This window comes from Sinohyriopsis cumingii, unplaced genomic scaffold, assembly GCF_028554795.1.
Source record: "Sinohyriopsis cumingii isolate HCF-2022 unplaced genomic scaffold, ASM2855479v2 utg000622l, whole genome shotgun sequence".
Taxonomy (NCBI): Eukaryota; Metazoa; Mollusca; class Bivalvia; order Unionida; family Unionidae; genus Sinohyriopsis; species Sinohyriopsis cumingii.
In genome coordinates this window covers 964,750-977,382 of record NW_028315918.1, presented here as the reverse complement: position 1 = coordinate 977,382, position 12,633 = coordinate 964,750, and the positions used below count along the sequence as shown (strand labels likewise).

The following is a 12,633-nucleotide window of genomic DNA, read 5'->3' as shown; positions in this document are numbered from 1 at the left end:
GGCCGGCTAGTAAGAGGCTACCCCATGCCAACACCAAATGGTGTCGGCGAATTCCAACTTTTCGGTAGGGAATTGACTCTGACCCTACACCCCAACATAAAAGTCCAAATATCAAAAATGGGGTGGCAAGGGTTAGAGGAAACTTGGACTATACTGGATTTAAACATGGGTCATCTCGCATGTCTGACCTACTCACTACTTTAGTAGTGAATGCTCATTTTGTTCTGGAATGACGTCAAATAAAAGTACTTTGAGACTATCTGACTCGTCACTCATTTCAGTGCAAATGTCGGGAATTTATTTGAAGTACCATTGACTGGAGAATCCGATTTTCTTTCTTCACTTTTTACACACTGTTCCACAAAATGTACATACAATTTACTTACTGGATACACTATACTTCACTACATATTTCATCACAGCAATTTTCGTGTACATTTGTTTGTTCTGTTCCAAATTTTGTTGCGGGCAAATTTCTAGCTTTGTTATTAGATGAATGATATTCCATTGTAAATAATTTTAAAAATTCCATTATATGCACATTACGACCAAAGATGGTAAAGCGAGTAGAGAGGATTATTTGTTAAAAGGTTTCAGAGACATTGTCCAGTTATGTGATATTGAATATAAACTTACCTCCATAGCATGCGTGTATTGCCCATCTACCGGAACATTTGCCTGAAACATGTTAAACAAACATATTCAGACACTTTTGCTAGTCATTAACTTTGAAACTACTAGTTATAACGTTATTTTAACGTTGACAAACATGTATAATAGTGTAACAAAGACACGAGTCTAAAAGTAGCGACTTCATAAATTCACATCGCTTTCACATGATCAAAGAAATAAGCATTAAACTCTGTCAAAGCTCTAAACGGAGACACAAATACAAATAAAGGCACACCTAAGATTTATTACAATACTATTAAACAGCAAATGACTGAGAGGGACATAAAAAAACACATAACTTAGATTTATTATAATACTATTAAACAGCAAGCTATTGAAAGAGACAAAAAAGCACATACCTTAGATTGAATACAATTCTATTAAATAGCGAGATAATGAGAGAGACAAAAAAGCACATATCTTAAAACAATATTTGCAATTCTATTAAATAGCAAGTTACTGAAGGAGACATAACTAACACATACCCTATATTTGTATTAAAATGTTCTAATTAGTAATATTTCATAATTATTCAAGTCATGATGCATAATACTTCAGGTTGCGAGCAATGTGGCGTGTACACACTACAACAGATGAGTATGCCTATAGCCCGTGGTTTGTACACAACACAACAGATGATTATGCCTATAGCCCGTGGCGTGTATACAACACAAATCGATGAGGATGTCTATAGCCCGTGGTTTGTATACAACACAACAGATGATTATGCCTATAGCCCGTGGCTTGTACATAACACAACAGATGATTATGCCTATAGCCCGTGGTTTGTACACAACACAACATATGATTATCACCACAGCCCGTGACTTGTACAAATACAACAGATGAGTATGGCTATAGCCCGTGGCTTCAACACAACCCAACTGATGATTATGCCTATAGCCCGTGGCTTGTATACATCACAAATAGATGAGGATGCCTATAGCACGTGTCTAGCGTACAACATAAATAGAGGAGTATACCTATATACAAATATGTACTGTCTACAATTAGTCATATTATAATCTGCTGATTAATTTCAAGCATAGATTTTGCACTTTGGTACTGACTGGAAAAGTTATTGAAGGTCGTTAAAAGTGGATAATTGCTCAGATGATAATTAATGCTTCTCTCCATGTGTTATGAGTCAATGCCATTTGATTGCTTTCTCGCAATAAGACAAAGAAACCAAACTATCTCATCTGTTAAAATCATTATTGTATCCATACGTGGCAAATTATCTATTTGATAGCGTCTCAGAGGCTAATCTGGGAATAGGTTATTATACGCTTTGGGTAAGCTAGAAAACTGTATTCGACATGCTTGGGAAGTAAAACTATTTTCGTCATTTTACAGAACGCTAATTCACTCGAATAGCCTTGTCTTACGCAGATCGGTTTCCATGGAATAGCTCATATTTCTTAATTAAAGTGCATCATTTTCCTTGGTGCATAGTAAATCATTTTCCTTGGTGTTTGATTTGCCAAGTACTTCGACTAATAATCGTGTCTTCACGAAGCACTATGCGCCCAGAGGACGAAATTACGATGTAATTATATTTTACTTCGGTGGACATATCTGACAAAGACAATAATGTCAATGACTGGCAGGCGTCAAGCTGAATTGTCTATCTGAACTTAATGAAAAGCAGAAATGGATTAAAAAATCATATTAATAGGAACAGAAAGGAATATAAAAATGACCAGGACCTGTACGCTAAGCATGGATGTGAACTACCTGGCATTGACCCTAGCCTCCAAAGGTTAAAAACTCCACAAAAACATGTCGCAGAATTTATTCAACTTCATAATGGATCATACAATTATGTAGAAAGCCTATCATGGGGTTTAGGAAATAATTATAAGGAAACAAAAGAAAACTGTAACTAAACCGTTGCTGAATTTTAATATCCTCACAATCATCAATACAAAATGTTAAAAGTCTATCAGCGGGCTTAGGCAATATACGCAAACGAAAAACTTTAGTCAAAACCATAGGAAACTGTTAACGCCGCATCAATCGACGTCGGAAAAATGGATGTAACGTCTCACTTCCCGTCATACTTGTAATGTTCCATACTGTCAATTTTCAGTAAAAACTATATAGTAAACAAGATTCTAAAATATATCAAATTACTGTGCTTTCTCATGAAAAAGATATTTCCGTTATCAATATCTTGACGAACTCTATGGGTATCTATACGACAGTGGTTGGAACTGTAAATCTTCCAAATGTCTACACAGTGGGTGGAGTTTTAAATCTTTCAAATGTCTACACAGTGGGTGGAGTTTTAAATCTTCCAAATGTCTATAACGTCCTTTAATACTCTTAGAGATCTTGAATTGAACAAGCGTTCGCTAGGTTCGTTTTTTTGAACCGTCGCCACGATGGAAGTTTGCTTTTTTTGGGAAAGGTAACGTAACTGGTAAAAAACATTTGATTGGTGGTTGAAATTCAGTTTCTGAAGGTTATTGTCTGTGGTGTTTATGGGTTGATTTTTTTTCTCGCTTATTTGTTTGTTTGACGGTTTTATTTTTCGCACGTGCTAAATATATTCATATCTTTAAATTACATCGCTAGTTCTTACAGATGTTTTTAAAATTTATTATAACTATTTAACAGGATGGATACAGTTTTCTGAAGGGAACAGCCATTGGTCAGGAGATAATTTGAATGTAATTTTTGGGGTTTTTTTTTTTTTTGTTTTCTTTAGGAGAAATCTTTGTTTGGTTTTCCTTGTTGTGCTTCTTGTTTTCTTTACTTCTCTTTCCTTCTGTTGTTGTTATGTGGTGTTTTGTTTCTAATATTTGTGAAAAGTACTTAAATCAGGCCTAATCGGATTCAGTGTTAATAAAAGTTTATTCAAGTGTCAATTTAAAATGTTTAAGGAAGTGTCAGTTTTAAAAGTTTATTGAAGTGTCGGTTTAATAAGTTTAATGAAGTGTCGGTTTAACTAGTACACTGAAAGATAAACGTGTATAGGGGTTCACATTCAGTTAGATCCAGATTATTTCATTCCATTTTACTGAACAATACCAACATTGGCTATCAGTTCTAACACAAAGTTTTGATTCTGAAATTCAATCCCTGCACTTTGCCTTCAAACCTTGAGCATGGACTTAACTCTTGAACCCAGAAATCATGATATCAATATTTTTGTTCTACGTTTTATTATTATTATTATTATTATTATTATTATTGGCGGTGGTGGTGCTGGTGTTGGTGGTATTGTTGATTTTTTGTTGTTGTTATAGTGTTGTTATTGTTCTTGTTTGAATCAAAGATATTCATGAGTACGCTTACTTTAATTAATAGAGAAATTCCAGTTATGAATGTAAGTTTAAGGTCACTATGGGGATATAATAAACGGCAAAAGTGTTATATTCAAGGCTTGATACTAATATTAAAGTAACTGCAGACATTTCTGAAGACACGTTTATTACAATAATCATAGGATATCGATATTCATGTTGTGCACTTAGAATGAATGAGACGGCCTGCTTAGCTTTGAGTAATGTTGCCTCTGAATTTCAAACTAAGGCCTATTAATAAGATCAATGCAAGATTTAAACACTCAATAATATTTACTTTTTTAATTATTGTCTGCACGTTTTTGTTTTGAAATTATGTTTTATTGTTATCTAATATTGTTAAGCGCTTAGAGCTTCTCAAGATTAGGAGCTGTAGTAAGTCCACATTATCATCATCATCATAGTCGTCGTCGACGTCATCATCATCATCATCATCATGAAAAAGGAATAATAACAGTCTTCAGTAGACGAGATAACAATCTGACTAATATTACAACTCTTTGGTCTTAAACTAAGTAATAAGAAAGAGTGAAAACCAAAAAGTTTTGTAAAGTTCAGCAAATAATGGGGGCCCCGAGTGGCCGAGTGGTCTAAAGCGCTCTCCATTACGGATCACTGCCATCTCACCTCTGTCTGCGTGGGTTGGAGTCTCGGATTCTGCCAATGTGGGTATGTGAGAAAGCTTGCCAGTAGCTTCTCGTGGGTTGGTGGTTCTTTCCTGGGATTTCCCGGGTTCTTCCTCCACCAGTAATACTGGCCGTCATGTATAGCCTATCGTGTGCTGAAAATGGCATTAAACCATACAACAACAACAACAACAACAACAACAACAAATAATGTATTTACCTAGAATACAAAACGTAAATGTAAAAGGAACTTAAGGTATTTTGAATTAAATCCCAAATAGACCATGAATTCCTAACACAATTCCTAATGAATAAAGTTCTGAATAAACTTCAGCGGTATTTCACATAAGATCCAACGCTGAAGGTGGTGTCGTGCCTGTAGTGGCCTGTTGTCTCGAATGTACTAATGTACCAATAGCCTTAATTGTAATAATGTGCCAACCGTCTTTTGATGAATCACAATATTACAATAAAAGAAGCCCTTGTTCGAATTCATTATCATTGCAAGTTAATGTTAATGTTCCTTCCAAGAATATTATTATAGATGAGCGCTTTGTATTTCCAGTGAATAGATCATTTGAATGAATAAGTTCAAGACAAATTCAAATGCTGAACAAAACAGTAATAGTCTTACAATTCCATATCGTTACCAAACTAATTTGGTTACCGACTATATTAGCTGTCATGGACCGACTAAATTATCTCTCTCCAATTCCATGACATTGCTAAACTAATTCGGCTACCGACTAAATTAGTTGTCTTTGACCGACTACCCCCCCCCCAATTTAGTTCTTCTTTTTATTCTCTCTCTCGTTCTATGGGGATAAAGAGAGAAAGAAAGAGAGAGAAATATAGAAATATGTTAGGTTTATGTATTAACATTGTCATTGTTGCATTTCAAGATAAAAGATGATTTTATAGCAATCAGAAGAAGGTGGTCGTTTGACAGATGTGACCGGATAAAACGGCTTACGGCGACTATAAACCACGGCTACCTAGGGAAATCTTCTCCTCCACCCAGATTATTGTTATGGATTCAAACTCTTGGATTGAAAATACTTTCTTAATTGATTTCTGAGTGTCTGGCCTATATCAATTATAAGGTTTACTAATTCCCCCTTATTCCACCTTAGGCGAATAATATCAAAATTCGATATAGCAACATTTGTTTTGAGTTCATTGTCATGGTAAGAAAAATAGATTGCTACTGGAGGGCATAAACAAAAGTGCATGTAGCTCCCCATCTGTCCGTCTGTCTGTCTGGCATAAGAATATCTTTTTGTTTTTGTTAGCTATATATTATTGATATTTATAAAACACGCGATTGATACATTGTACTTATAAAGCACACTATTGATAAATTTTACTTATAAAGCACGCGATTGATACGTTGTTCTGATAAAGCATTCGATTGATATCGTGTACTTAAAGAGCATGCGATTGATACATTGTACTTATACACCACACGCTTGATACATTGTACTTATAAAACACACTATTGATACATTGTTCATATACAACACATGAGTGACACATTGTACTTAGAAACCACACGATTGATACATTGTGCTAACAAAACACTTTTGATACATTGTTCTTAGTAATCACATGATTGCTACATAGTACTTATAATCACACACATTTGATACACTGTAATTTTAAAGCACACCATTGATACATCATTTTATGTCTTCCTAGGACGCCAGCCATATTATTGAAATGGTTTTATAAAAGAATTTCAGAGGACAACGTTTTTGTAAGAAATTCAACAAACAGACAATTTCTTTAGAAATGTCCTACAAGCCCATTAATAAAGACTTCGGTGTAGGAAATCAAGATAGCGCAAGTCATAATTTTAGTATGCGGAACTGGAAAGGATGTTCTGCATCATCTCGAGAAATTACTCCTGTTTGGTCACAGATGAGCTGCAAGGTCTTCCTCGATGGAATAAGCAGAACAATAAAAATGAAAGAAGAGGTTATGAACTGTACACACCTCTTAGGAATGAGAGAAATTGATGACTCAGTTATAAAGTAGATCCGAAAAGTGGTCGTCTTCGTTAGTGGGGTTTACAAAGTAATTAAGTATTCCGTAGCCTTAAAAATAAAACATTGGAAGAAACAAATGATAATTACAAAATTAATTGCCAATGTCATTAGCAACACCATATTCAGGCATTTGAAACTCCATTAACGTGATCGAAGGATCGTTGGATGAAGACTTGCTATAAACACCGTTGCTGTGCAAATGAGTGAGACATCGAACTAAACTTCCTTGCTCAACACCCAAGTTTATACAGTGGGATAGTATACCGTCAATTAATAGCGTGTACACAAAATTAATTTCTTTTCATGAATTCGCCTCCTATCAGGTGGTTTTATGTCATCCGCTGTGATTTAATTTGGTTCGAAAAAAAAATAGCTTAAAGTAATAATTTTCGCTAATAACAGGTCGCAAACTTCGAATGAGATATCCCTGACTTAATAAAGTTTTTATATTGTAGTTTCTAATTGGCCTTTTCTTTCTAAAACTAAACAATTTATGTGCTTCTTGAGATTGATATCGATTTCACGCGGAATTGTTGTTCAAGCTTGGGAGCTGCATCCTTGCCAAATTTATGTTTAACTAAACCTAAATCATTTAAAAATGAATTTAAAAAACCCACTGATCTCTCGAGTAACATAATTATCGAAAACGTATTTAGATAAATCAGTCAGTGTTTGGTAACAAAAGCCGTTCATTCGTACTGTTCTGTTAATATTTAGGTGAAATGCATCTGTGAATGGAGTGCAGTCATTCTGAGGACCTCTACTCGGAATACCCAAATTGTTTACTACAGTTAGATTCGTTTTGATCCCATCCCTTGAGTAAGCATTATTGACATCACCGAGCTTATGTCGTAATAATGTGTATGACGTCAATGATATGGTAAACAACTGCTCTTTAAGTAATCTTGTTGACAGAGATGTTTTTATTGGCACTGACCTTGAGGATGTGAAGTGACGTGGTTTGTTTTCATTACTAACTTTCCTTTATTAAATGTCACGGCGCCCTTTAATCTTCTGTTTTTCCTTGTTTGGCTTTTCCTTACATACCGATTGTTATTACTCTGTGGACTTAAACAAAGTAACAGAAAAGAGTGAAAACCAAAACTTTTGTACAGTTCAACAAATAATTTATTTCCCTAAAATACAAAAGTGATTATTTTTTTCTACAGTATTGTGAATTAAATACAAACCAGTCCTAAAAGATATATCATAAATGCAAATGCATAAAGCTCCATTTGAATTCCAGTTGTGTTCCAAATAAATTTCCATATTGAATGTGTTCATGTGCTTGTAGTCTAGAATTTACTGATGTGCCGATGGCCTGGACTGTGGAGATGTGTTAAGAGTCTTTTAATGTATCACAAAATGTCCTTGGCTTAATTCACTATTATTCCAAACTAATGATTTCATCCAAAAAGTATTAAACAGTACCTTCTAATTCCTTGATAATTTAAATACAAAAGGGCACCCAAATTAAAAACTGAGCTCAACAATAAATCTTATTCCCCTTTGGATGTCAATTAGGAATTATCAATTGTTTCAAGTAAACAACGTTGATATAAAATCCTAAGACACAATAATAGAGCCAGGATGTAGGTCAGTTTCCCTTCTAAAGCGTTGAACGTTGTCACCAAAATCAGGAATTTACAAGTGAAAATTTAATGTCTTAGACTAAGATAACGTATTTTATTTCTTAAATATTTAAGTCATAGACAGCATTCTTTTGTAACTAAAAATGCAAGACATAGACACCAGTCTTTCGTAACTAAAATACAAAAAGATATATTTGATGATGTTGAAGACTGTATAAACATTAAAGGTCTTTTAAAACAGGAATATTTATACATATATAAAACAATGGCATGGAACACCTTCCAAACAATACTTCTGTCAGATAAAGGCATATAAACGTTTGTAATTTTCAATGCTTTTGTGTTTATTGTTTGTCTTGTCTATGTTTCGTTTCTGCCTCTGAGAAAGACTCAGTTAGGGTCGAAAGCGCTCAGGTTAATTAAAAACAAGTCGCCCACAAACATCTACTTAAATCTCTCTTATAAACACCAGTATCCTCTTCCATCGAGATGTCATCCATAGCACTGAGAACATCCCGTATAGCCAGGCATTCAGGGTGTGCAGAAAATTCTCCAACAATGAAACATTCGAAACAAGGATCTCAAGAGTTATCTTAGCATGTGATGAACCCAGGACCGGCGTTTGGGGGTAGCAAGTGGGGCGACCGCCCCAGGCCCCGCTCTTGAGGGGGCGCGCTTCAAGCCTAAGGTCGTCCTTATGAGTTTGTGAAGCTATATTCTCCGGTAAATTGGAAACGCTGATACAGGCCGCACGTAATGCAAGCAAATCGCGAAAGGTGATCTAGTCTAGACATAATCAGTATTTGCAGTAGTATACCAATCGACATACCGATACGCTGGCCCCGCGCGGTCATGGTCGGTCCCGCGTACTCCTAACGCCGCCTCTGGATGAACCTAGTCTGCGACAAAGACCTAATAGTGGAGGCAACATAACGGGCTAATAAACAACCGTCATTTACCTTCTAAAACAACGAGAAAAGAAAAAGGTTGACAGGATACTATCGATCATGACCTGCCATCCACAAAACCCAACGCACGTAAACTATTCCAGTAAAACTGGCTCATCGTGGAAGCTTTTGACACACTAAAGGTAAACCTGTAGTAACTTATCACAGACCGAGAAACCTCAAAAATACCCTAGTCAGAACGAAGTTAGAGTCAATCATAAGTCAAGACCACCCGGCAAATTTGATCCCTGTTATGGTATAGGGTACAACACCTGTGAACATTTGATGGAAACATGCACATTCTCCAGTACAACGAAGAGCGAAATATTCAAAATACATGGTCCAAACGGAACGAGCAAACTACAGAATGACATTAATCTCATTACGTGTAAGATTCGCGACCTTCAGTGTGTTGGGGATACGAAAAGCGTCAATCTTCCCAGATGTAATTGAATGACAAAGAAGCAAAACATAATTCCAGTGGCAGAGCATTTCTCTTTCCCCGACCACATTTTCATTTACGTAAAACTAAATGCAATTGCTCACAAACCCAAAAATACTTCCGAAACCAACAAAGAAATTGAATCTTACTTGATACGGCCGCGTGAGAAAATCGAAGCCAAGCTGCTTAAACCAAAAACACTCAAAAAGGCAACCATACTCGAATAAAATCATAATTTGTCTACAGCCGCTACATCTTCAATTAAGTCATTCATTATTCTCTCGATCGCCTATAATTGCTGTTATGTTGTTTTTATTGGGGGGTAGGGGTGTTTTTAGCTGTTTCTTGTGTTGATATGCACTAATCCAATGAGAATAATGACGAGACATGAAAATGAGGAACCATTAAAAATAAAACAGTACACAGTACTAAATAAATAAACCTCTTTTCACAGTATTAAATAAATAAATCTCTTTTCACAGTAAAACCAATCTCTTTACACAGTACTAAATGTACCAATCTCTTTGCACAGTACTAAATAAACCAATCTCTTTTCACAGTACTAAATAATCGAATCTCTTTGCACAGTACTAAACAAATCAATCACATAAAACTACTAAATAAGTAAATCTCTTTACACGGTACTAAATAAACCAATTACTTTCCGCAGTAATAAATAAACCAAACTCTTAACACAGTTCTAAACAAATCAATCTCTTTACATAGTACTAATTGAATAAATCTCTTTATATGGTACTAAATGAAAACATCTCTTTACACAGTACTTAATGAACAAATCTTTTCACACAGAACTAAATGAATAAATCTCTTTACACAGTACTAAAGGAATAATCTCTTCACACAGTACTAAATGAACACATCTCTTGACACAGTAATAAATGAACAAATCTATTTACAAGGTACTAAATGAATAAATCTCTTTACTCAGTACTTAATGAACAAATCTCTTTACTCAGTACTAAATGAACACATCTCTTTACACATTACTAAATGAATAAATCTCTTTACACAGTACTAAATGAATAAATCTCTTCACACAGTAATAAATGAACACATCTCTTCACACAGTACTAAATGAACACATCTCCTCACACAGTACTAAATGAACACATCTCTTGACACAGTAATAAATGAACAAATCTCTTTACACGGTACTAAATGAACACATCTCTTCACACAGTACTAAATGAACACATCTCTTGACACAGTACTAAATGAACAAATCTCTTTACACGGTACTAAATGAACAAATCTCTTTACACGGTACTAAATTAACACATCTCTTCACACAGTACTAAATGAACACATCTCTTGATACAGTAATAAATGAACAAATTTCTTTACACGGTACTAAATGAACAAATCTCTCCGGGGCAAATACAGAAAGTGCTGAGTAATTTTAAATCCAATAAGTTGCCTGGTGATGATTCCTTCTTAAATGAAATTTTTGGAATATACGAGATGATTTTATGCAATGTGACAATGTCTACGTGAATTTTTCAAATTGATCTTAAACTGAGTGTTATTTCAAAAACCTGGATCACGTGATTGAGTAAATCATCAATATTTTACCAATTACAGGCATATTTTACCTGATATGTCGCGTTTTGGTTACCTTAGTGAAATAATGATTTTGTCATTGCTATTATTTTGCAAGTTTTGTTTTTTCAAATATAAACAATACTAACCTAAGCTATAATATCACATGTTTGGGGATTTAAGCTTTGTATAGCTTTTGCACAATCGGCCGTGCAATTACAAATGCATTTTTTGGCTGTAACAAGAAAGATGATGGTTACTATTGTTCATTATATTTCAATGATCAAACAGTGTATTATTTGCACTCACCGTGGAATTCATCAGAGGGTAGAGAGAAAATGAATGATTATATTGACTTTATTGTACTGAGTGTAGCGTACAATGAAGAACGAGTATGTTTGATTAAGCAAGTTGCATACGGCTTAATTTCAATTAAAATTGTAAGTCGGTTTAAGTGAAATGTATAATTACAATCTTGTCAAAATTTATCGTCGCCTTGTCGTACTGAATAATATTTAACAAAGAGGCAGTTTGAGACTTTGTCATGAATGGATACACATTTGTCATGAATGGATACACATTTGTCATGAATGGATACACATTTGCAATCAGCTGCTTTCTATAAATTGAAAATAAATCTATTGTAAATATCTCAGTAATGTTTGTTGTGGTAAGACCGTAACCAATTTGTGCAATTTTGTGATTGATATTTTTGAAAACCGGTTAAATGTCCGACAGATAAACTTTTTAGTCTAAAAAAAAAACTCTTGAGTACAACGGTTAAATTAGGACTGAAACCTTAAACATTAGGATCTGTAAATTCACACTAAGTACTTGAGAATACTCAAGATTTCTGCCTCTTCCTGATTTTGTATTTCTACATTCATGCAAACTCACAATGGTATTGGAAAAAAAACTAGAGTTTAGAGCTCCTAGAGTGAACACTGGAATTTAACTAAGTCCAACCTTTTACAGTATTGGGCTGGACACAAAATTCAACTCAATGAAATTGTCCAAAGATATGGAATAAATAATTCAGTAGACCGCGGATATAATGATACTGCATATTACGATAATTCGCCCATTACGATGCACGTAGCATAATAAATATAGTATGTTGTTATACTGCTGTTTGGATATGTTGATATTTCTACTGCTATTTGGATATGTTGATATCTACTGCACATCTGGATATATGTATTTGAATATATACATATCACCGAGACACTAGTGTAATATGATTCTGAAAATTGTTTTATTTTTTTAGCAATATGAAATATCATTTGTTCTCAATTAAACATCTATGGAATAGTATTCGTTTCGTTAATGTAGCAATAGTGTTATATTGGACGTGAATACTGTTTTAATTGTACGTGCTCTGATAAATCCAAAGAGCTTTTAAGTGGATAATATGATTAGATGACGTTTCTATTAA

General features: G+C 34.5%; 1 protein-coding gene across 1 annotated transcript in view; it reads right to left on the bottom strand.

Moving 5' to 3' along the window:
* Positions 1-12,633, bottom strand: part of LOC149773645 (uncharacterized) — a 39,076-nt gene that overhangs the window by 18,831 nt on the left and 7,612 nt on the right. Inside the window, exon 2 of the mRNA XM_089946112.1 lies at positions 637-678. Within this exon, the coding sequence (XP_089802238.1) occupies positions 637-678 (42 nt within the window). The remainder of the gene's footprint in view (positions 1-636; positions 679-12,633) is intronic.